This window comes from Calonectris borealis, chromosome 1 (genome assembly GCF_964195595.1).
Source record: "Calonectris borealis chromosome 1, bCalBor7.hap1.2, whole genome shotgun sequence".
In the NCBI taxonomy this organism is placed as follows: Eukaryota; Metazoa; Chordata; class Aves; order Procellariiformes; family Procellariidae; genus Calonectris; species Calonectris borealis.
In genome coordinates, this window is record NC_134312.1 from 161,716,355 (window position 1) to 161,742,893 (window position 26,539).

Consider the following 26,539-nt stretch of genomic DNA (forward strand, 5'->3'; position numbering starts at 1 on the left):
TTATGGTTATCTACTTAAACTGGGGTCTTAACTGCACACAGTATGCACATAAGAAATGCAAAGTAAAAAAAAAAATCAAAGTAATCAGTTTCAATAATGATCCTGCAAATGCCATATCAGAAAGTTTCAGCTCTCCCTTCAGATCACTTCAGGTCTTTTTTCACTTTTCTTTGTCTATAGATGCACAGCAAATCTTTATTCCGTATGATAAGACTGTTCTCCAAGCCAGTCTGAATTAAACAGCCAAGTCATACCAACACTGGCATTCCCATTCTCTCTGTGCCTGCTGGTTTTTATCATCATACCAGAAAACAGTGAGTTTAGAGAGATGGTTGCTTCACGTTACATGCAATAGCAGCACATAGTTCTGCCCACAGCTTTCCCCTTTCTACGTGCCTGCTGAAAAGCCAGTGCGGCGTTTTCCAAACTGTGTTGTCCTCTCTGTGGTCTCCTCCCGGCATCCGCAGCGACGCAGGGCACCAGCGTCTACTACTGGGCTCTGCTACCTCACCAGGGTCACGTTCTCTTCCTTTGGGCTGCTCTACTCGCATCTCGTTTCAAGCGATAAAGCAGTCTAAGATCACAAGCACACTGAGATCAACAAAACCTGTTAGGTATATCAGTTAATTACCTTCTGTTGAACTGAACCAAAAACCAATTTGCCATCATTTCTTCATGGCGTCTAAAGAAGCTACACATTTATTAACTTATTGCACTACTTTTCCATTTGATATTTCCACATCTGTATCAATAAGTAAACCCATTAAATAGAATTTGGCCATGTATACAGTTATGTTATGAATTAATTGACCTTCACTTGCTACTTAATTAGCCGGTGATAACATTTCTTATTTCACATAAAAAACTCGCCGGCTACTTTCACACCCCCGATTCTCATGTGCATCACTGAGACGCGCAGCTGCTTTATAGCAAATCAAAGCACACCAAGATACAATTGACACAGATCACAGCGGATCTTTTTGCAATATCCAGGACTGAAAGGCAAATAACTAATTAGAAAGAACAGCCTTATTCAATTACCTAATAATAAACTCCCTTGCTCATTAAACACATTACATATAGCGTAACAGCTGGCATGCTGAAATATCTGATAAAGGAAAACCTGCTTATAGTACTATTGGTGCTTTAGGGAAACCTAGCTAAATCTGGGGGGTTTTTATAGTTGTACTTGTTTAAAAGATCATCTATGCATGGAACAGTGGAGGACTTAATTACACTGCAAAAATGTCAAGTTTGGGGGAAGAAGGAAAGACCAAACATCTCTTAGGCCAGCCTTGAGTAATACCGAAGACCAGCTTACTCCTGCACCGGGATACAGGAAGAGCCTCGTGGGCTGCTGCCCTGAAAACAAAAAGAGATGCTAACAGCTCAGGACAAAATGGCATATGGTTCTTACATAAAACTTAGTCATCTCTGCTTCCAGGACAGTTTTCATTTTTTTCATCAAGTGGCTGTCTAAAGAAAAAATGCCTCAAGAAACCTAGCAGCAGAGATGGTAACTGCAAATTCCCTCCTTCTAGATGAGCTCTAACCACATACTCCAGAGAGTTACACCTTCTCTTGCTCTCTCTTACTGCCTTTTATAATTTCTGTGGTGCTTTCTATACAACAGCCAGCTTCAGTGAGGGGTGTCACCTTCCCCACCCATCATCCAAGATCCTTTTACTGCCCTGCACACCCATCTAAAATAAGACCTAAACCTGCATTCCTAACGGAAATTTCCTTCTCCCTGAAGACAAAGACATAAAGGTAAGTACCAACGATTTGGTAAAATAAATCTGCTATTTGAAAAGGTTGAAAAAGAAAATATCATGAAAACTACACTTAACAAGCAAGCGGACGCTAAAGGTAAGAGGGAATGACTGCGATCAGCCCTCTGCAACAGCTCTGCTCAGCACAAAGACCGCCAGTATCATTAAATGGGTAGTGCTGCAAGCACTGGCGCAAATGAAGGCAGGGGCTTACAAATTTGACTGCAAATCCCAAAACCTGGCTTCCTTGCGGTTACATGAGTTTTAAGGATCTTCTCCTCCCTGCGCTCTCTGAGAATTCTTCTTTCATTTGGGAGGGCTTATAGGTCTCTCCCCCTTTCTCCACCCTACTATTTGGCTGCCTGTTTTTACAAAACTTGTAGGAACTTATTTATCCTTGAGACTGTGATCTCTTTGTCAAACTTGGCTGAAACTGGCCAGCGGGTTCACAAGTTAGTGGGGGAGGAGGGAAAGAGAGGCAGCCTGACTGCGTAAGCCTCATTTTCTCAAGAATCCAGACTAAAAACAATTACAGCCAGAAGGTTCAATTAAAGAAAGAGAACCACAGACTTTTCCTGCACTTCGAACACAAACCGGTTCATGCATACTAATCACCTAACGCTGCTCTCACTGACGTAATGAGAGTTTTGCAGCGAATTAGTATTTGTATTGATTTATACCGAGGACTGTCGCAGGCTGGAACTTCAACAGCATCAACGTGTTCAGCATGAAGCACAAAATCACCTTCATACCAACACTGTAATTTACAGGTGCTCACAGTATCTCCATAGCTATATCCACACTCCTCCACCTCTGCACATGCAAACCCTGTGCCTCCATTTTTAATAGCACTGACATATATTGTATAAGCAGTGCTATGAAGCACACAGGTAAGCCGAAATGCATTTGGGGAGTAGTCTGCATTTTCATGACATTCATTATTATCTACCACCTTAGGAAAATCACCATTAAGATACTATTTTTTCCCATTTTGTATCAGAAACCAACTACATGCATATTTGATGGCACTTGACACATCTTCACATCTGCAAATGAAGTAATGGAAAATTATACTTCAAGGGAATGGGATTTCTTTGTTGTAACTTTCATGGTTTTTCAAATGCATAAACCATACTCTGGTTAATTTCTAGCTTCAAAATCTTCATGAAGAGGTAGTTATGGTTGCTATTCAATTTAAATTTGCAAAAGGTTGTCCATCTAATTATTTTTAAAAAGACTGAGTTCGCTGTCATAACATCCCTGTGCCTAGAAAGACTTTTTTTCTTGTCATACATAGCAAAGACGCGCCCAGTTACATGGGTTACAACTATTTCAAATTAATGAGTTTACATTAGCTGTTAGCGTTACTAACGGTGAACTATAAAGTACATGTTGAAAATGTTCACCCCCTTCTTGGTCTCCACAAGGGCATTCTTCTGCTACAGAAGAGAGTTTCTTCTGGGTTTGGCCTATACCCCAACTTTCCTCTCAGCCAGGTCATCACTGTGGCAAATGCGCTGTCCACTTCTTTACTCTAAGCAGTTGACATCAGAGTCTCCAGTTAGCACAAGAGTCCTTCTCGCTGCCTCCCGAGAAGAGCTTCACTCTCTTGCCATAGAGAAGTCAGCAGGACCATTTGGAGCACCCTGGGACATCCTGGACCTCCGTATGGTGCCAGCAGATGAGACACAGTCCTCTGACATGTCACTGGAAAGCCATCAACAGCACTCTAGGGCATCCCAAATAGTATCAGATGCCTCTGTTTGGGCAACTGAATCAAGCCCAAAGACTCAGGTCCTATCCACAGCAAATAAATACATATTAATTTTAAAGTGACGGCCTAACCCAGAAAGTGATCTTAGAAAAAAAAGCATTATACGTCTCTTGACTTCCACGTTACATCTAGCTTAAAAAGTTGGCTTTTGTTGAGTTTTTTACTTGGCTGGGGGTGAGGGCTAGAGGCCTGTTTCACAACAGCCCGTGGGGCTTGGTCTAGTGTCTGACATGCTGCATTTTATTTTTTGGTTCACTGTGAACCAACAAAGAAGGTCCCAGCAGCTCAGTTTTTGAATCACAGCTAAGCTGTTTTTATGGCCACCATGTACCTCCACAGGTGCCACCACACTGACACTCGGTAAGCTCCTCTCCTGACAACCCGTAAAATGGTACATGAATCCGGTCAGTCAGACGTATAGCTTCACTGCAGAGTGCTCAAGGCCCAAACTGAATTTCAAACAAAAGCAAATAAATTAGGTTTTTACTAAGTTTAAAAGGTGTCTGGCCTATGGGACACGCAGGTGAGGTAGCAGCAGCACACCTGATGGGCTGCTAGCCCAGGCCATCCATGCAGCTGCCACCACACTGCGCACCGTAGATCCCCTCTCGTTCAAGCCAAACAAACCTGGAAGGAAGCAAGAGCTGGGAACTTGTAATGCCTCATGAAAAAGGGTAAGTCTACACTGCGGTGACTGCACCAGGTCATCTTTCAGTCAGGAACGTGGCACCGCACAGTGCCGTGTTGTGGAGCAACGCATGAGCCTGCAGGGTTACAGCTGCCCACAGGGTGCAGGGCGGCTCCGTTGGCCCCTTGAGCCGTCAAGTGCACGCAAGGGTGTTGCACCACAGCTGCTACGTCTCTCATATGTTTCCACACTGTTTTCTACTGATTGTCTACTTCTTTCTTTTTACTCCTCAATGATTTGTCTTTCCAAGCATTGGGACTATTTGACTTCCGGGGCGTGTTCACAACACTTTGCCATACAGCTCGTGGACAAAGTGGATGAGAAGACAGTTTCTTTTCCCCATCACGAATTTATTCTTTGTTGTAGTCAAGTTCTTGCAGGAATCTAATCCTGGGTAGCACAGCATGCCCACAGCCACCAGAAACACATCAATGTGGAAGAAAACAGATGCTTATGACTTCCTCTTGCATTTCAGTTGTGGGACAGGTACCTCACAGCAGGCTTTCCACGATATGTTCCAACATCTCTAACACCACAACAGCTTTCCTTTTATTGCAATGGATTTCTAATACAATCCACCTCCTCAAAACCAAGGTGCCAGTCTTCATATGAGGAGATATGAGTTGGGAGAGGGGTATGGTTGTCAAACAGACTTGCAAATAAACTCCCCAATTCTCGTTGTGTTTGTTTTTTTAGACTTAAAATTATCTGTCCAGTGCTGGGGATGACCTGGACTAATAGGAACATGGGTCTTGTCTCAGCTAGGCTTTTACATCAGGAAGCTCCCTGCATCTGAACACAACCCTGTCTTTTGTATTGATGATGCAGCCGAAGTATAACAGCTTGGGAAGAACAGCTGATGCCTGAGCTGAGAGAAAGCTATATGCACAGGGCCAAGGGGAAAAAAAAAAAGAGCCTGGAATGAAAGAGGAACCAGCTGCCAGAAAAATAAAGGAGTAGGTGGGGAGACCTGGAGAGAGCAAGCCTGTGGGAACAGTGACCTGAGTTAATAGGGAGCGTGGGGGAGGAGTGGGCAGCGAGCAATTGCTCTTCTGTTCAAAATCCTAGTGATGGGATGAGTCAGAGACTCTGATTGAATTTTGCCTTCACTACACCTGCAGACTGGTTATTATAAAGCGTAGGGGAGCACGGGTTGGTGCAGCAGCAAAAACTATACAGTGAATCGATGGGTATATGAAGCACCCCCAAGTGCCCGAAAATCTGAAGAACATCTCCCAAACACTCTGCCCTTTCACACAAGGTTTCCTGCAGCTCTAACTAGTCTGCCTAGCTGCTCTTCTTCGTGTAATCAGACTTAGACTGATAACTGAGTGGCAGCTGCATCTGAGATGAAGGGGTAGGGCAGACTACCTAGGAATGCTCTTCGCAAGTCTCCGCTGGGGCTTCTGGAGGCAGCAAGCTCCAGGAGTTACCTCAACCCAGTAAGACTACTGCCCAGGAAATACTAAATACTCTTTTAGTCCCTCAGGACAACATGATTCAGTGAAGAAGAAGATAATATTTTACTACATCCTTCAGTTACTGTTCTTTAACTGCTTTTTCTTCCAACCATTTCTGCTCCTAGTGCTCATCCTCCTCCCCAGGCCAGGCGACCTGCTCAGCAAGTTCTACCATACTGAAAATGACAGTGAAAACTGCCGGTAAACACCCACGCGCTCACATCGGGCGGTTGTAACGGGTCAAAGGAGGCACAAGCTGTTACAACAGGTCTCCCGCTTGTGAAAGGCATCTACTCTGATGACTGAGAGGCTCTGCCACTGAATCGTGTGACTGGGAAGAGGGGCTTCCCATGCCTTCAGCAGGAAGGAGGGTCTGGGTAGCCCAGTGATCAAGTGTCCATCCGGGCTTTCCTTTGAGAAAACAAGGTGCAGAGGTTTAAAATCTGACAGGTCAGGTGGTGACAGGGGATACTAGTGACAGTCAGGACAGCTTCGTGCTCTCAGTGCTGCTGCTGAGAGAGACAAACAAGGAAACAAAACAGGGCTTGAAGGAGACACCCGGCTTTTCTAACAGCCCGCATAATGAACTTCAACTGGTTCAACTTCTCCTGCTGCTTTTCACAGTTTCAGTTTGAGGGCAGAGTCAGTAGCAGCAGGTTAGGACTTGCTCCTCGGAGTTGACTTGATGGTTAGTGCCCCTCTGCTGCAGGGGCTGGCCCGGGGCTCCCACAGGCGAAACACCACGGGTGGTGAGGCTGAGCTGTGCCTCCGGACTTCGCTCCGAAACAGATAAGAAATGTCCCTCTCGCAAGAGGGACAAATCCTAGTGAATGGCAGAGCCTGCTCTGCAGTGAGCAAACGTCCATGGCTTTTTTTTTTCCCCTTCTCTCATTTATTTAAAAAAAAAAAGCTAAAACACAACAGTTTAAGGCTTATTTCAGTTTTGTTCAATTCTCTCTCCTAACCAATTTAAGCCAAGCTCATGGATTTTTAAGGGTGTCCGCCCAGCAGTTTAGCTAGTTGGTTTTTAACCCTACCCTACCTTTAGTAAAGCCAGAAGAGCTGGCATGGAGACAGCTACGTGAATAGACGGGAGGGAGGCAAACAGGAAGAAGGAAGTGTTAAAGGAACTTGTGCACGCTGGGAGGACTACAGGAGACAACTCGAAAATAAAAATAGGGGTTTTTTTGCAGAAAACAAACAAGAACAGGTGATTCACAACACAGGGAGTACTAAGAGTCCCTTATCACAGATAAAGGCAGGTCTTCAGAAAGAGATGCCCCTTTCTTAAATCCCATTGTATCTCAATTTATGCTAGATGTTGCTGCCTAAATTCATAGTTTCATCTTACATTTAATGCAGTTCTTCCCTTTCCTTTGGATCAACTCAAACAGGTTGCATGGCTGCGTGATCACTTGAACAGAGATAAAGAAGGGGAGCTAGCCATGACTGGATGTAACCATCTCTTTCTACCAGCTGCTCACAGTTGCACAGGTTGGGTATAAGGTGAAATATAGTCTCAGGAAATAGGATGGCATAATTTCATCAGCAGAATCTGATGCCTTGCACTTTATTCTGAGCCAAAAAATTCCCATAGCCTGAAAAAGCAGGGCCTTCAGGAATCATACCTGTCCTGGGAACACTATTTTCACGGCACAGATTTAAAACAATGAGTCTTATCTCATGAGACTTCCTTTGAACTCACTGGGGAGAAACATGCCCCTTCCAGAGAGAAGTCAGCGGAAAAAACCCACCCAGATTCATCCTTAGGACAATTCAAGGAGATTCTCTTCTGCTTTTCTAATACAAGAACTGGGGGGGTATCCATGAGACTAGGAGGTTTGAAATGAACAACAGAAGTTGGTTTCCACGCTGTACATATGAAGCTGTGGAAGTCCTCGGGGTGGCATGCTGTGGGTGCTGAAAGTGTACACGGTTCAACAAGCAGCGGGACAAATCCAGGGGAAAGATGGTCACTGAGAGCTATTAAGTACAACCATATCATGCCTGGCTCTCAATGTCCCTGACCAGCACACCACTAGGAGAGCAACCCAGGAAGCCATTGAATGTTTGCATACCACCTCCTAAATATATCCACTACTGGCCACTACAGGGTCACTGGGCTAAATGGGGCTTTGGTCTGACCCAGGGTGGCCACTGCTATTCTGAATACAGAGGGAGCCTACAGAGTTAATTCTCTTAATCTAAAACTGGCCTTGATTGACACTTTCTCTTCATGCCCACACTTTGCAGAAACTCAGACACACAAAAGCTTCTGCCAGGTGGCGTTCTCAGACTACCTGTAGTTTATTGGACTTTTTACTAGAAAAAACAGAGGTGGGTGAAAAAGAAAGGATGCGACCGAACCTGTGGCTCTGCAGGAAGAGTGAGATCTGGATTCTGCATCCCCCATCTGGAAGGTTTCAGCCTGCAACTGCCAGATCCCCAGCGCCCACAACTGCTGAAAAGGGCAGCCTATACCCCCCCCATCCTGCTGAAATTGGGTCACTGTGCAGCAAAGCAGGCAAAATTCATGTGCCCAGAAGGAATAATCCACTCTCCCGCCCAGGAGAAATGAGTTTGCCCATTTCGGTCATTCTTCCCCACCAGCTGCAGGCACAGCCCTTGAACTCACCTTGTCTTTGAACAGTGTCACACCACATAACTGGGCGATGGGCAGAAATTCAGCCAGCCAGGACACTATAAACACCCATTTAAATGCTTTCTAGTATAAACAAAACTAGTCAATCCCCTCTGCATACGGTGCTCATCTACAGTCTGTCCAGACTGCCTCACCTGCCAAGTCAGAGCAGGTATCACATACTTCAAAGTGTGAGATGATCCTGAGTCCTTGACATTTGTAAAACATTTAGAGACACACAAAAGAATCACAGGGAAGCAAATGAGTACCTACTGCATCCCAACTCTGAGCTCACTCTCTTACAAACAGCCTGCTCGCTTTACAAAGACTTTTTTTCCTTTTTCTAAATAAAACTGAGGCCATCTTAAACAGATTCTTTTCAGTTCCAGATATTTTAAAGTGGATGTTCCTAAAATTCCTTTTTTTTCCTGGAACCCTTTTAACTTGGTAAACAGGTCTCTGTGTACAGCTTTCAATTACCTTTTATTCTGTGGTGCCAAATGAGACCAGATAGGCATATTCTTAAAAGGCTTTCATGAAAATGCAAATGAACAGTTCACACTAGTCTGCTGGCTCAATAAATAGAACAGTTCGAAGTGTTTAGACACTAGTAAATAGATAAAAAAATACAGAAAAAGCCATCTGTAGCCCTAAAGAAGCTTTCGTTTTCTTGTTATCACCATAAAACTTGCAATGACAGTATCTTCAAGATACCTCCTCTGTTATCTGTATTAGCTTAGACAACATATCCTTCTAGGAGCTGACCTGCAGAAAGGGTATAAATCTGAGCCAAGAAAAACACCAGAATTTAAAACCCAGACTTGCCTGCAAACATGAGAGTCAACTCCCAACAAAATGCACGTGATCATATTTTCTTAGCTGCCAAGCTTTTCCCCTCTCCCCCTCCTAGATGTCACCATTCATTTTAAGGTGTTTTTTTTTTTAATTCCATCTCAAATACAGCAAAGTGTTGCGTGTTCTTGTCCCCAGACAAGTATTGCTTTGAAAGGATTTTGTTCTTTACTACTAGCAGGACAAGAAAGCCTTGAAAACAGGTTTGCTTATAGTGTCCAACTTGGAGGGATCTAAATGTGACATATTAAGTGTTATATATCCAGGTTCTTCACATTTAGATTAAGCTACTTGAACCCAGTGAGAAGTATAAAATTATAAACAGAGCAGTTCCTGAAATTCAAACTTCCCAGTTAGACAGGCCTCTTCACAGACCCTTCCCACTGCACAAACACTGCAGCATCCAAAGGGGAGCCTGTAAGGGCTCCAAAAAGCCTTCGGGAGGGTTCAAGGCAGCAGACGAGGCTCCGGCTCTGGCAGTGCTTCCTCAGCATCCTCCATCTTCCCACACGCTGGCAGGGCTCTGGGCCTCGCCATGGAAGTATCCTTTTTCATTCACCTCAGGCACAGTCAACCAGATTAGCTCGGAGACACTTTCATCCTCACATTAAGCTCACTGAGGCCACTTGCCCGGTACAGTTTTGGGTGTGCCCACATGGCCACACTGGCTGGCCGAGCCACGGGGGGACTTCTGCTGGAGGGAGCCCCATCGCTGGAGGCGATGTTATGACCGGCTAATGGGCACACATCTGGCCAACTGCTGCATCCACCATCCATCGGGTGCACAGGAATGCTCCACCTAACACCCAAAAAATGCCCTGTTCAGAACAGACAAGGCTCTATCCTTCACCAAAGAGCGAGAAACAAACGCTGAGCCGCACCTCAGAAGCCCATGCGGCAGAACCTGGCTTGAAATCAGCAAGTTTCTGGCCTGAATCTGAACCGGGCTCATTAGTCTTTAGCTATTTCTGTCTAGCCTGGAGCATCTCACAGATGAAGGATATTCAGAGCCCAGACGGTCTTCAACAGTGAGCATTTTGGATCCTCAAAACTGTCATCAGTCCAATGGTTTGCTGTTGCAACTTTTGCTGGGTTTAAAGTCAAGTATTGCAAGGACAAGTATTCAGAGCCAAAAATCCGTTTTGAGTTAAAAGCAAACAGGGTCCGTTAAATTCTGTTGACCTTTTACTTGGAACCAACAGACCTACAAATATACTTCTTTAATACAGGAAAATTTGGATTCTGATGCAATCACGTTACTCCAGAAGCCTGGCCTAAGACCACAGCACTATCACCGCCAGAAGTGACCCAGTGCTCTGCTGGTGCCACACAGCCCCTCTCCCTTCTGTCAGCAGCAACTACAACACTTTAGGTTTAACCACAATCACTTCCCCAACCTGGTGCACCGCACAATCACAGAGACAGTGGTGGGAGCACAAAGGAGGATGTGGCACAGCGTGGAGGCAGGGATTACTTCCTTCATAATCCTGGCTGGGATTATTTCCTTCAGTCCCAATGCCAGCTTTTGCTAGCTTAGAACAACTCTGAGGCTACGGGCAAGTCAGCGTGAAGATGCTTCTGGTCACACAATCACAGGATGGTTGAAGTTGGAAGGGTCCTCTGGACGTCATCTGGTCCAACTCCCTGCTCAAGCAGGGCCACCTAGAGCCAACTGCCAAGGACCATGTCCAGACCGCTTTTGAATATCTCCAAGAATGGAGAATCCATAATGTCCCTGGGCAGCCTGTGCCAGTGCTCGGCCACCCTCACAGTGAAGAAGTGTTTCCTGATGTTCAGAGGGAACCTCCTGTGTTTCATTTTGTGCCCATTGCCCCTGGTGCTGTCACTGGGCACCACTGAGCAAAGCCTGGTTCCCTCCCAAGGTACTTATATACATTGAGATCCCCCTGAGCCTTCTCTTCTCCAGGCTGAGCAGTCCCAGCTCTCTCAGCCTCTTCTCATAGGAAAGAGGCTCAGTCCCTTCATCATCTTTGTGGCCCTTTGCCGGACTCTCTCCCGTAGCTCCATACTGGTGCTTTGGCAGTCTGATCCAGCTGGTAAATACTGATACCAGGCTCCCTTGTCTACTCTGGATATCTGGAAAGAAGGTGGCATGCAGGAGAGCGCACATCCCTTCCCAAAACAGGGGCTCTTTTGATCGATCAGCGTGTAAAGGAGAGTCTGTCTCAGAGTGCTGTATCTTGTGTTTGATTGACTTCTTAAGGAGCAGCTGTAACTGCTCCTTAACCAGCACCACCTAAATGTAACACATATCTCAATCTGAGACTAAAAAAATTCTCTGTCTTCTCTGGGTAGGAAGATGTTTATTCAAAGAGACTCAACATACTCGCTACAATTTATTTTTACAGCAGGTACACCAAACCAAGACAGTTAAAACGCTAAGTCTCCAAAGCTCTAGATATTATGTAAATAAACTCTAAATAATTGCTTGCATTAAAGTGTGGTTCTGCGTTCAGCAAGAAAAACTGCTCTTGTTTTTTTTAATTAAATTCTGATTTTATCTATAATTCTAGACTGTTCTGTTTGTTTATTTACACAGAAAGTTATCCTGCCTGTTGAGTGCCAAAGCCTTATTCTGAAACTGTATGATTAACGCCAGTATTTCCGAAAGCTAGGCATCAAATAGATTTATGTGACTAAGGACACGAGTACCTCAACCAGCAGTATAAGCAAACTGAGCTAACCAGGCACATTCTTGCCGTACATATGGCAATTTACAAGCACTCTTCTGAGTAACGGAGATGATGGCTGCGAGGATACCAGCTGATACAGCCCAAGAGCCATGCACTCGCAATGATCCCCAACAAGTGGCTGCGAGGATACCAGCTGATACGGCCAAGAGCCATGCACTCGCAATGATCCCCAACAGCTTTTTATGAAGTACGGGGTCAGGCAGCACACCGAAATGCACAGCTCCGACTCATGCTCAGCCGCGAGGAGCTGCAATTGAAGACATCGTCCCATTATCAGATCTCCTCCTGCCTGCAGCAGGGTTGGCGTGAAGAAACCTGTACCTCTGCCTCTGCTGCTTCGGGCCACAATCTGGCTTCTTGGTATAATCCCATCTTCACCAGCAATTTAACCCAAAAGACTCAACTACAAAACGTAAGACAGGAGGCCCAGGTGCATGCTCCCTTCTGCCAGCTGGGAAGAGAATGACGACGGGCAGCGGGACAGAGCAGCACCGCTTCAGCCACCAGAGCCGGGCTGGAGGGAGCTGGCCCCTCAGAGCAGATGCCCTCCCACACTAGGGCAAAACATGCCTGCTTGCTTTGACTACATTTTTTACATGGTTTTGGACTTCTCTCCACGGAGCAATGATGCTGGTTGCCAGTAAGTTATCCACAGCGATCCCTCAGGATTTCTCTTCACAGTATTATTAGCTTAGGCTCTGACTCCAGTTTCAATTCGCGGGCGATAACCATCCCTGCACAAAAGTCTCCAGATCGAATAGCTGGCACCTCTGCTGCAAGCACCCTCCGCTGCCAGGGAGAGCGACGCTGTCCTCAGGCAGCGAGAACAGGCGCATCGCCGCTTCGGCCAGGGTGATGCGGCAGGAGCACCTCTTGCACTGCAAACCCACCGCCCTGGCAGCCCCAGGGTGACCCAGCCCTGCTGCGCGCCTCCAGCCTCCCAGCCGCAGCCCGAGTCTTTACAACAGTTAAAAATGGTATTCACAAAAAGCCTCTACTGACTTGCTTATTTTTGTAAAAGCTCATTATTGCCCATTTGCTGCAGACACTAGCCTGCCTGTTTAAAAGAAAAAATATTGGCAGGCAACCAATATACAAGAACATCTACAAAGAAGCTGTTACAGTTTACCGTGCAGTAATCCATGGATTAAGGTCATTAATAGCACTCGATGACATACTGCCATGACTCCAAAGGTGCTGTTCTGGCTTGCAGAACGTAAGCCCCTCACAAACATTTCCCCTGAGTTACTCTCTTCTAAATCTTCAAAAGAAGAGAAGAAACGAGAAAACCCAGAGCACAGTATCTTGCATTGCATCAAAAAAAAAAAAGTTATAATGAAAATAAATTAACATTTTCAATTAACACTGAATTCTCCTCTCATTCACACTAATGTTTTAACAGTAAGAGAGTTCTTGGTGAGTAACCGAAATTTTGATCTACAGAGCTAAATTTAAAAAGCAAGCCAAGACACTCTCCCATGCCTAAAAAACAAAGTCACAACTAAAACTTTCAAAATAAAATCTGAAATGCTCAATTTTGCCCTTTAATTATTTATACGAAATAAGTTTTTTCCTTCTGTTGACATGAGAACACAAATGTATCATCACAGAAAACACTGTGTACTCCCCAAATCCCACAGGGTCATTAATCTTCTTTTATGCAGTACACAAAGTATTTTCACAGAACTTTTAAAATAGTTTTCTAAAGCGTCCCTGATGTCATTAGAAAGTCAGAAGAAGTTGATGGCCTAACAACATAATTGCTAAATATCCTCCAAAGGAGAGAATCCCTTCACTCTGTTCTAAACTTATGCTGCTATCTGCACTATCCATACATGTAATTATCAATGCTATTAATTTATCTGAGAGTCCCCAATACCAAGGGTAAACAACCCGTTGTGTCAAAATTGAAGTAATGGATAGACTTTTCTTACTTCTGTTCATTGAAACAAAAGAATCTGCACTCTTTCCATAGGATTTGTTTCATTAGGACGCTGGTAATGGCCTAGGACTGTGCCACTGTGCATTTTCATTTGCCACGAGACAATGATAATTCATAAAATGTACTCAAGAGAATACAATTGTCCCACCAGCTGTAAGCAATCCTGTATCCCACAGTCATATGCAACTTTTGTAAACAACATATTGACACTGGAAAAGAAAATCCTTAGAAAGAAATCTTTTCAAAGCTTCAATAAATAAAAGTTATGACAAATAACATTTGTATTAATCTACATCTTACCAAGAACAAATCACTTTCTGATTAACCTGGTTTAGTTGTAACTCATCATTTCACATTTTTACTTTCAGTACAATGTAGTAGCATTTTCACTAACAAACGAATTTTTTTTCTTACCTTTAAGGAATCAAAGCAGGCAATAACTCTTCCATTTTCAACCTGACAACTTTTAGGGGGGTGTGCAAATTTGCATTCTTCATCAGAGCGTGAACAAGTTCCCCTCTGAAACTGCCTGCACACTTCTAACGTTAGCCATTTTGTATCTCTTACAGGAGCAACATTCAAAGCCATGATGAAAAGCTGATTTCAAATTTGTAAATTGCTGTCAAGTGAATTATGCTGAAGAAATTTCCAAAACTAATGATGAAGGGAGAGAAAAAGAAAAAAAAAAAAAAACAACAAGAAAAAAACAACCAGAAAAAATAATTTCAACTCTAATTGAAAAGAAAGTTAAAAAAAAAAGTGAGGGACGATTAACGATGTCCAACGCACACAAAGCAGAATAAACAGAGAAAGTTTATCAGCAAGCAGTCACTCATCAATCATTAAGTCCCGCTTGTAGACTTTTGGCTGGGAAAAACCATGCTCAGTCGCATTTCTGTCTGTAAAACACGTGGGCTTGTTGATTGTATCACGGATGCACCAGTTTTAAGCCAAGGTCCTTCACTGCAATGGCACTCCTTGATAGAACAGTAGTTCTCTGACGGTTGCTTGCTGGTATTGATTACACAAGAAAAGCAATGCAGTCATTTGTTCATGTCCCAGGAATAATAATAATAATTCTTCTTCCTCTTTTTCTGCTTTCAGTTTCCCATCAACTAATTGGCAAATGGAGACAGCTGAGGTATCTTCCACCAGGTGTAAGGTGAAGGCAATGTCTGGCTGGCAAAGACAGGATTTTGAGAACACAGGCGTAGCAGTCCTCGCTCATAAAAGTGACTTGACAAAGGCACTTTTTAAGTCACTGACCTGACAAAACAAATACAGTATCAGTTCACGTGCAACTCATTCAAGTCAACATTACAAAACCTATCACCCCTTTTTATCAGATATTATAAACATACTGCCAATGCTCACTTATATTTCTTTTTTCCAAACAAAATCAGCCTCCTTGGTGAAACTATGCGTGACAAGGGAATACCCAGCTGAAACATGTATTGCAGTAATATTCTAACCAGCAATCAAAAGTTAGGAATGATTTAAATAGATGAATGTGTCAGACACAATAATTAGGCATGCTGGTTGTGAAACAATTCAATCTAATGTGCTTAGTGTCCAAAACAATATACAAGAACCCATTTCCATTAATTTATCATTTGGCCCTTTAGATTGTGTTACTACATTATAAGCTGTTACTTGTTATTTTTTCTTCCTTAGAAATCAGGACGGTAGTATTCTGTTCAGATTTTTTGTCTCTCCCTCTGTTTCTCACAGGAAAAAAACCCAAACAAAAAATTGTCATTCCAAAATCACAGGGAAAAAAACCGTTCCATATCCAGAAAATAGAGTCAGTTTCCCTGTTAAGCTAAAGGCTGTTTCATAAAGGCTTCATGAACGGGCTCACCACTAAGTCATTATCCTCTAATGAGTTCTTTCTAATATGAAGCAGTCTTTATCTAAATTTTCCTTTGATGAAATTAGCTTTCATGTACCTTTACAAATACATGCATCAGCATCAAAATCTAAGACTTAAATATGGAACTTAAGCTATTTGGGGACTATAAAATACCTAGGATATTTTATAGATAAATAGATCTGAAAATCAAAGGGTTAGATATTATAAATACTTTTTAATAAATGACTATATTTTATACACAGACAGTGAAACCACGGACATGATGTTTCCTTCTATTCAGCTTCAAAGGAACACAACTTTCACTTTGCGGATACCAGAAACAGTTGATGGATTATTTTTGTGCAAGAATAAAGAAAGGGGGAAGGACTGGAATAAGTGAGGTTTTAAAATGCATCAATAAAAATAGCTCTAAAAACACTGTCAGCTTTCCCGTGCCAGAATAATTACCATTCTGTGCTTGGATTCATCTGATTTAATTGAAGTCGGTGTTGTTAGCAATGCGAGTAAGAATTACTCATACACAGTTTCAGAAACAGATCCCAGTTCTGACTTCCAGGTCTTCACATCAAAAGGCTTTTCTATTACTTAGTAACGCTACCAGAAACGGTTTTATTACATGACTGATACCTACACCAAAATTTGCTACTGCTAGCATGAACAAAGGTAATGCAATGCTAATTGCTCAAAAATTCAGTTTCAAGTCCAACATGCAGTAAGGTGGGTCTGGATGATACTTAGCTAGCTTTACCTGGTCATCAAGAATAACGAGTTCCAAGAGTATTAGCAGATTTTTAATTGTGGTGTAGTACAGTACATTAATTAAATATTTTTCAAATTAAATATTCCATCGATGTTGTCCCACAGCATCTATGAACAGTGAGGTTAAGCTGCAAACGTACAAAGAGGTGAGAAAATACTCATAACTGATGAAAAGGAAAGAGAGGGGGAAAGACAAGAAGAGCCTCTCCACAGGAGCTTGTTGAGCTGATAGCTTGTTGGCTGATGATTTAGCTGGCTAAATGTAAAAGAGGCAATATTCTCCCTAGAGCCACCCATTCCAATTCAGAAATGTCAGTAACGGTTTTCAGTAATAGATATAGGAGACAGACAGAAATTTTGGGAAAAGGGTAAATGTTATACCACACACTGCTGAAAGTCACAAGTAGTAATACCCTGCCGGGCTGCATACTACTAAAATTGACAAAGTTATTTCTCAAGTAGTAGGCGTTAAGACTGAAGAAAACCAGACATTGCACATGGCGGCAAAGCAAACAGCACGCAGTACATAATTGGCAGTAGCCATGGTTTTTAAAAAATGCGCACAACAGAATCACATAGGAGACTTGTGAGACTGCAGCATGAATTAATATCAAAAAGCATTTGGAGGGTAGAGGGTAGACGTGAAATACAGCATCATCCTATTTCCTATCTTCCTACTACATGAACATTTTCTAAAGAAAGGGAAGCATGAAAAGTTCGTCTCAAAAATCCCATCTTGTCAAAAGTAGCGACACTATCTGATTTCTCAAGAGGTATTGAAGGCTTCAGCAGTTTCTACTGATGCAGGCTTAGGAGAGACAGAACCAAGACCTTTCTGAAGGAGGCCGTGCCTTCAGCAGGCAGCAGGTGCAAACATGGTGGAGACAGAAGAATCTGTAGTGCTTCATCCCTACCACTTACATGGCCTATGTGTTCACGACCACATCCTAGGCAGCTGCCACATCTCCTCTGTCCATCACCTGCACCAGGAGGGTGAAGGAAGAGATGCCACCTGGAAAGCCTGAACGTGAGAGGGAAGCAATACAAGAAGGGAGAGGAAAGACAAACAGGGGAAAAAAATTATGGGAGGAACCAAGGGAAGGAGAGTTCAAGATATGAGGAAAGAGCTCAAGAGAAGGAAAAAATGGGAGTGGAAGGTAGGAAAGTGAAACGGCTGGTTGTGGAAGAGGAAGGAAGGGAGAGGCTTCAAGGGAAATGAGGAAAAAATAAGATGGGTGTGGAAGAAAGATGGAAGGAGGATGTGAACACTTGGGGAGAGAAGGGCAAGAAGGGATTTTAGAAGGAAAGCAGAAGAGGCTATCGTTACAGCGGAAAATCCAGCTGTTCGGGTAAACAGAGGGAAGCAAATGAGGGAAAAGAAACATGGGATTTACAGAAGAAAATACAATAAATAATAATAACAATAATAATAATCCTCAATAAAATACCTCCCAGGCCACAGGCCATTACTAACATCACAGCCCACCCTGACCTTACGTGTTGCAAGGGAAAACACCAGGGAGAACACCATGGAGAACACCAGGGCCTCCAGCAGATGTGAACTCTGCTCTTCTTTCCACTTCTTTCTGACTTCTATTTGTGTCCCAACATATCCGCCAAAGTTAGCTGTCCTGCCGAAACCAACGGGATCTCACCAGCCTAGACCCCTCAGCACCAACGGGGTCCCTTATCCAGGCAGAAGATTTACTTTTTTCGTTTGCTTGGAGGGGTTGTTTAGTTGGTTTTTTGTTATTGTCATTAATGATTCCAACTTAAGCCTACACTCCCCACTGTAGCTAAACAAACTACCAAAACTTACACACTGACAACTGAGATGCAAAATGTTCTTACTGAAGCTGAAGAAAGCACTCAACATAGTAAGTATAAGAGAACTAATTTTGTTTGGTTTTTTTACAGCTATTGCTGTTTATTTTCAGTCTCTCACACACTTGGATCAATGGAATTGATCCAGAATACACATCTACAAATGCAGTTTTTCGTATGCTAAGTGAAATAAATTCATGGACATGTATTTATAAAAACTATTTGGCTTTAGACCCCTCTTTTCAGATAAGCATCACTTCCCTTTTGCGGAAAGCTAGCAAGGCATGGAGGAGTAGGAGGCTTTTGCCAATCCCATGTTCTCCTGAGACAGCAGGAAAGAGCCTGTGTTAGGCTCCAGATCTTCTTTCTGTTCTAAACCACAAAATCATTTCTTTTTTTAACAAGTAAGCAAAAAAAAAAAAAAAATCCCAGTTAAAAAAAAAAATCCTTTTCATTATTAAATCCTTTTAATTATTAAAGAAGGCTAGGAGCCCCCAGAAAAGGTTCTCATTCTGAAAACACTAGGCAGCCAGCGTCTTTAGGAGTTGCAAGAGAGCAAAAGTCCTGCCCTATTACAAACCAGCCAGATCTCTCAGCTGGAAAATAGGAGCTCTTGCTCATAAAAAATATGGGCTGCTCCGGTACAGTAGTTTTACTTATCAGACAGATTATGTGGCAATGGATTATGTAGTATCTGCCTAATGGAGAAGCTGAGACTTCCTGGATATGTTGTATTCATGCTTCAGTAGATAATGTGTAGTAATGAGCGAAGACCTTGTTTTCAAAAAGTCAACTCCGCAGGTGATGACTTCCAGTAAAGGAGCAGAGTCCTCTAAATGGTCCCAACACAGATCTCCAGTGGAACCACTAAGTTAACTCAAAAGGCATTAAGACAGTTTTTCCACTTTACTCCTAGAGGATTAAGCACTCTGTATTATTCATCACATTAAAATCTTCAGTAAGAGATGTCAAGACTGAGGCTCAATTTATTGCTCCTACTGTCAAAGTTTATCAACATGATCCATATATTTCTTCTATATATACACCAGAAACTCAAGAATTAGTAAGTTAGAAAACCCTCAGTCGTACCTAAGAGGGATTGCACTGTTTAAAGTATACAAACTCTTCTTTCCCAGCAAGCTAAATACACTTAGCTTTACAAGTTTGATCATTTACAATGGTCTGTTTTAAAAATAAGGAATTAAAAGAAAAAAACACAAACCAAAGACTTACTATGCTGTGGAAGCAGGTCACTAGCAGGGCAGAAACCTGTTGACTGTCAGAATAGATTGCTGCCAAAATTCAGTTAAAACACCTGAACTCAGGTGGGATAAAACTCACCTTCAGGACCTACCTACAGTCACCAGAATTGACCTGCTGGATACTCTAATGCCAAGAGAATGTCTTGAGAACTTAGTTTTCAAACCCAGCGTGCATATACTGCAACTCTTCAGAGAGAGACTGTTAGCTTAGCCAAATGTGGGAACACTTTCAAGAGGACCAAAGTCACATCTCTAATCCCAGGGAAATGGTACTGCCCAATTTTAAGCCCTTGACCCAAAGCAGGTTGCTGCTGCAACTTTTATACGCTTACATGTAAACTCAATTTCATGTTGCTTACTTCCAGAAAATCATGTTCGTAGTCTTAAATTCACTTCAGGAATCTTTTAACAAAGCAACAAAACAATGACCCTGCAGTAGACACCAGGCACAAAGAATTTCCAGTTGAAATTTTAAGCTCTGGCTGGAAGTTGTTAGCAGCAGAAAACAGGCTCTGTACCCTTAGACACGGCTAACCGTAAGGATCACTGCCCTCACGCTCCACAATACAAGTTCACGAACCAGCAGTGTCTTAACCACATATTACCTTAACTCAGATCCTCATGACGTTCCTATTTGTCCAGGAGATAAACTAACCTATAAGAAGTAACACCCTCGGTTTAGCCACTCCTTTCAGCCTGGACTTACTAGTTTTGAGTCAGTGATTTTTACCCGGGACAGGCAATGTGGGACAAAATGCAAGCATTCCCAGATGTCTCAGGATATCCCATGCCATCCAAACATAAGGATTAACCTATGTGCCCCACTCTACAGATGCATCTTCAGACTACTGACAAGCATTGTGTTCCTTCAAAAAGCTGCCGCTCCTTCAGCTGCTGACCACATTTGCAAAGGAAACTTGCTTTGCAGTTCACTATGTTTATAGCCAAAACCTAGTGGAAAGATTCCCTGTGTAAGGCTAATATGTAGGGATCCTTCTATAACCAGATCATGTAAAGTATCTTGAACATTCACAATGGAAATACAGATATTCGAAGATTGACAACTACTGAACCCTCACCCTTAAGGCCAGGGAAAGGCATCCAAATCCCACCAAGTCGTACCTCTTGTTTGCAGCTGCACAGTGGACTCCACTTTCAAAGCACTCAGGACACAGCCACACGTTTAGTCCAAAAGATGGTGGGACTTTGCTTCAGTTTTTCAACTAAACCTCACTGTTACATTCTTTTCCATGTCATTTTTCCCTCATTGTTTGTGCTTTAAATAACATTCAAGGCCTCCAAACCGAAGAGAAGCTGCACACCAAAGGACCGCCGCGACCCCACACTCCAGCATCGCGCTCAATTCCAGCTACCTGCCATGTCCCTGACTCCCCCCGCGCTGTTTTCTCTTGCCCTCCCTCAGACTCCCTGCCAAGGAAAGCAAGGCTGCAACTTAATCCTAGGCTAAAGCTGGATCCGTTATGAACTGCCTCCCCAGGTGCAGAATAAAGCCAACACAGCAGCATAAAGCACCCCGCGTCACGCGTGCTGGCCAACTCAACTGAGACGTGCCCGCCTGCCTCTGCCCCACATCTGATGGGGTAAAGAGCTGAGCAGGCGTGACGGGGCTGCAGCCCCCCTCCCTCCCCTGCACCCCACCTGCGGCAGGTCTGGCTCCTCGTTGCAGGCTCCTGTAATTACGACGCTGTATCCCACGGGACGTGCTCCCTGTGCCTGGAAAGCAAGGCTGACTCTCAGTCATTGCACACTAATTTAAGCTTCACCCTGCAAAATCCTCCGCTAACGAATACAGAGAGGATCTTATGTCAAAAGATGCTAACGTGAACAACAACAACAAAAAACCCCCTAATTTTACGGACAAATAATATGACAGTTGGCACGCTTGTTAATCACATTTGAATAAATTACATTCTTAAAGAGACAACATGCAAGAGATTTTTGTGTAGCGCATAGGCTTTTCTCACTCCATCAGCCCACCAGATTAGGAAACAGGACCAGAAAGTGATGCGATAGCACAGAGGTATCATTCATCCGTGACTACTATGCCAGCTTCGTATTCTTCTCTTGAACCAATTTCTAACATCTCATTCATATTTTTGGTATGTAGCCTAATATTAGAGTATCTAGTAAGACTGGACAATGTACGGTAGAGTTTAGTAATGTTGTTGCATAGTTCAGTAAAATTGCAGCATTAAAACCAGAATCAGGCATCTGGCTCTTTTCCAAACTGTTGTGAAGTCACAAAAATAATACTCCCTATATTCAAGAAACAAGAGAAAACAAGGCAGACTTCCACGAAACATCATCTGTTCTTTGATGGTAAATCAGAATGGAAAACCTTTCTGCCACCATAATATTTTTAAGAAAAAACATTCAATTACAGTAGAAAGTGATGAATGCATTTTCTTCCACAAATTTCAAATGAAACTTGTGAACATTTTTTTAATCATTTTGAGGGTTTTTCCCACTTTGTTAAGATGTTAAGCAGCTTCCATTTTGCATTGAGCAACCCAGTATTGCTCAAATGAGGAAGAAGCCAGAACTGCCCTATCAGAGAAGCAGCCCACTAGTTTGACCAGATGGCCGGGAGCCAAAAATACTAAAATTCTAATCCCGGTTCCTGTATTAATTCGACCTGAACTCCGCTGAAGTCAAAAGTGTCCTGACTTACAAAAGAACCATTATTTATTTTATTTGCTTGACTTGGAGATAACTATTGCAACACCTCCCTTTGCCTGTTATACAACCAGAGATGAACACTTGTCAACTGTAATTCAGATGAACACGTTACGCAGCGTCGATCCTAACTATTTCAGTTAAGCCAACAGAAGTCCAGGAACAGGTTAGAAAATGCTGGTCTGTTTTATTTAAACTGAGCATGACCTCCAAGATTCAGTTTTGCTGAATGAGCCATATTTTCCTTGTCAAGATCACCAATGTGCCAGATTCAGGCTTTTTAGTATGTCCCACACTATTTACAGTATGGCAATGTGCTTCTTATTAAATCCTGCCAGTTGACTTTGAAGCTGGCTTTACAATATAATAACGCTAATGTCCTTTGTCCCCAGGGAAGCAGGTGAGGACAAAGGTGTACCGCTGCCTGCGAAACAACAGGCACAGTCCGGGACCTTTTCAGCGATCGACTGTACTACTTTGCTAATGGACCATGAAATATTTCTGCTGAACTTTAAGTCTGTAGATGACTGGAGCCCACAAGTGTATTTTCTAACATCAAAGTGCTTCGAAGTCATGCTGATAAAACTAATGCTCATTATGCTTCAGTTAAAATGCAATTGCAGAAAACAGTTTTTCTTCTTCTAGCAAACTTTTTTTTTTTAAAACAATGATTTTCATCCCGCTTCACTGAATCTTCTCCTCTCTTGGTCTGTACCTTCTCTCACAGTCTATAACTGAAACACTTCTTGTTTCTAAGTCCAAAGAAACCTGATTTTATCTTCTATGCGTATGAATTTCATACACAAAATTCTGTTCCCACCTTGACAAGAGGACGAAAGCAATTTCTGTTTCTGTGCCTCTGCAAGCAGAGTTAATCATCCCCAGCAGCAATGACGTTATCACTTGGCCTCTTGTGGACACAAATGTTTTGCTTTTGGCAGAGTGCACCATGTAACAGCTATTAATCAAACCCAATTCCCCAGGGAAGGGTACCCCAGTGCATTAGGAGCTTCTACTCACACCCAGCTGTAGACATGCATTGTATTTATTTTTTTTTAGGACTGTAAAAATATTTATAGAAAAGTGTGCTTATGTACTGTGAAATTTTTGTAGACTGGCATGGAGGGAACACATGATCAAATGACTGTTCTCACCTGCCAAAGGACCGATAACACGTTGTTACACAGGAGCACAATTTAAAAGAGCTCAGGCTGTTGTCAATTTTCTGTTTTCTCTGCTCTGGTTTCGCACTAAGCCCAGAAGGCAGAACTCTTACCGAGGTATTTGTTTATGTGTCAAACATCATCCCTCTGCACTGAAAGACAAGGATAAGTCTGAATAAACCAAGGACTCCATGTAAATTAAGATATATTGAACTCACAAGCTGAAAATATGTTTAAGACTGCCAATAGCTTTATTAATAACATATTCCTACAAATTACCCAGCTCAGGCAAGTTGCATGGCACATCCAAACAAAGCTCCCAAGGCAAGAGCAGCAAGAGCACTACCTAATGCTATTAACTCCAACTGCCTCTTAAGCGCTAAACCCATTCTGCTGAACAGATTCCCTGCACAAAATCCAAGCAGCATTGATGTTCTGAGATAAAATACCCGCATTTCTGTGCTGTCTTCTCCATTTGCATCCTGAGAACAGGATACTGAAGTACACACGGATGACTTTAACAAGTCAGCCAAAAAGTCCATCTCACCCAATATTCAATCCCCAACTGCAGCCAATACCAGTTGTCTACACAAGAGTGCAAAACCAGGGCAGGCAAAACGCAATAATTTCCATGATTCTTCTCCCAGCAACCCATAACGGATGTCTTTGTATTTAATGGGTCTTGCTGGATTTTTCTTCCATTGGATTTGCCCACTCCCTTTTTGAACGCTGCTCTGTCAGAAGTGTCTTTCATCGTCATGTGCGTAGAAAGTAGAATACCAAGTGGGAGCCTGACTGGTTTTCACAATTGTTGACAAAAGCTTGGACTCTCAGGAGAGGAGCGTGGATATGGAAGGAAACACTTCAGGACTTCGGAGTGAACACTTCAACAAAAATTTGAAAACATCAAATGGAGCTGGGGAGCAAGATGACTGATTACAAAACCCCCTAAGTATATCTGTGTTGTTACTGGCTTTTTATTACCCCTGAATGGGTTAAACTAGAAGAGAGAACATACCTTTTCCTTCCAGTGAAAGTGGAGCTTGGAGAAAAGCACTTTTAAAACCTACCAGAAGAGGAAGAAATACCAAGACCCCTTCTTCTGCACCCTGAGCTGCATCACCTAGAAGCATTCCCAGAAGCAATGCTTTCTTAGTGATCCAAAGTAGAAGGAGGAACACCGAAGAATGTGCCCAAAGGAGCCCAAGTGAGGCACTCCGATCGCATTCTGCCAGACCCACAGCATTTCACAACCATCTCAAACACATTTTGGAAGCAGTAACTCATCACAATGGGAAAGTGCTTCCAACAGGGAAAAGAAAAAACCTCAATAGTGTCTTTACTTTCCAAGCAAGCCTTCATCAGCATCCATTTTGTTGCAAGAATTCAATTCCCCTTTCTCTCTTCATTAGTAGCGTGCAATGTTATGTGCAACAACAGTTTTATTTACTTCCAAAACTAAAGAAATCCTCATGAAGCAGAACATATGCAAGTGCTTTACTTCTTACGTATCTCACGGGACATACTGCAAGGACAGATTAAAAGTCTATGTCAGAATACTTTATATCTTATAGCAGCTAAAAAGATGGAACAGCAACCTAACTTTAAAGTCGCCTACGGAATAGCAGATTGTTATCAAGTACCTTCAAAGGCAATTTCATTTTATTTTTTTAAAATAATGCTTTTATGCTAACATTCAGACAGCAAATGTTTTATATAACAGAAGCTGAAATCTTCCACTAAAAGCCATTTTTCAAAGATCCTTCCCAGTTAAGGAGAAGCCAGTAATGCTTTTTTTGGCACGGTCCTGGAAAAAAAAAAAAAAAAAAAAAAGTAGTAGTATTCAACAGATTATTGGTCTCTTCTGAAGGTAGTTTGCCTTTTTGTGTTTTGAACAGAGAGACTGCTTCCTGCCTGATTATCTGATTATCTTTGGTCCTCCAAGGCGAATAAAGAAAATATCTAATCAAGCTCAATGTGAAGATGCCAGTAAAAGGCATTCTTTTCAAAATTCACGCCATTTATTTGTCCACAAAAAAACCCCAAACAAACCCAAACCATTTAAAACTTCAGAGGCTACCTCTGTTGTGTTTGACAATACATAATGGAAATCTATTCTCCCTGGAATAAAAGAAATTTGCCTTTAGTGAACCACTATTCTGTTGTCAAATAGGTATCATGAGTTCAGAAAGAGAACGCTTTTCCTCTAAAATTGTTTTTGCAACTGGTGGCAGAGAAACAAAGAAGAGCTCTTCTCAGAGTACTTGCAAGTTCTGGTGAATTTCTGTTTTCCTGGAAATCATGAAAACTTCTATTTAATCCTGAGGCAAATAATGGATTTACAACTGGAAGGAGCTCACAGTAACTGCCTGCAGATACTGCCCACCAGAGCAAACACTTTTTTTTTCCCTGATCTCTAGGATGATGAATTTTGGGTTTGGTGTGCAGTACTGCTACTGACCTTCCTTTTTGCTTGAGCACTGATTAAGAAGCACTGACCCAATAAAAATGGGTCATATCAGTTTATTGTTTTAATTCCTGTAACACGTCTCCCTTGGTCCAAAAAGCCCCCCACCCGTTGACACTTGAAGAAAGTTACTTTTTAACCCAGTTTCATTTTAGAAAAACTTTTTTTTTTAAAAAAATAAGTAATGGGAGACAAAGCACTTAAAACAACATACAGCTAGGATACACAGGAACAAACTCAGGAAGTTTATTAGAATTATAGAATCATAGAACCGTTTAGGCTGGAAAAGACCTTTAGGATCATCAAGTCCAACCATTAACCTGGCACTGCCAAGTCCACCACTAAACCATGTCCCTAAGCACCCCATCTACATGTCTTTTAAGTACCTCCAGGTATTAGCCTACAGTAAGGACACTGGATGAGTTCATACTCATTTTTCTGCCATGTGTACAGTTCAGTTGTCTGCAAACAGTAAAAGGGGACATAAACTACATTCAGATTTCTGGAAGGAAAAAAAAAAACAAAACACAAAACCCTGCCAGTATCTTGTAAAAGCAATTTTAACATACAGAGCCTTCCTTTTCATTTCTGCTGGCTTCAAAGTTGAAAAGGGAATGGATTCAGGCAGCAATACTGACTGGTCAGGCAGCG

At 42.5% G+C, this 26,539-nt stretch overlaps 1 protein-coding gene across 4 annotated transcripts in view; it reads right to left on the bottom strand.

Annotated features, from left to right (window-relative positions):
- The window catches only part of MBNL2 (muscleblind like splicing regulator 2), a 112,090-nt gene that overhangs the window by 58,334 nt on the left and 27,217 nt on the right, over positions 1-26,539 (bottom strand). For all 4 annotated transcript variants that reach the window (XM_075138268.1, XM_075138258.1, XM_075138285.1 and 1 more), the window contains exon 2: positions 14,258-15,109. In XM_075138268.1, coding sequence (XP_074994369.1) covers positions 14,258-14,431 — 174 coding nt within the window. In that variant the 5' untranslated portion in view covers positions 14,432-15,109. The remainder of the gene's footprint in view (positions 1-14,257; positions 15,110-26,539) is intronic.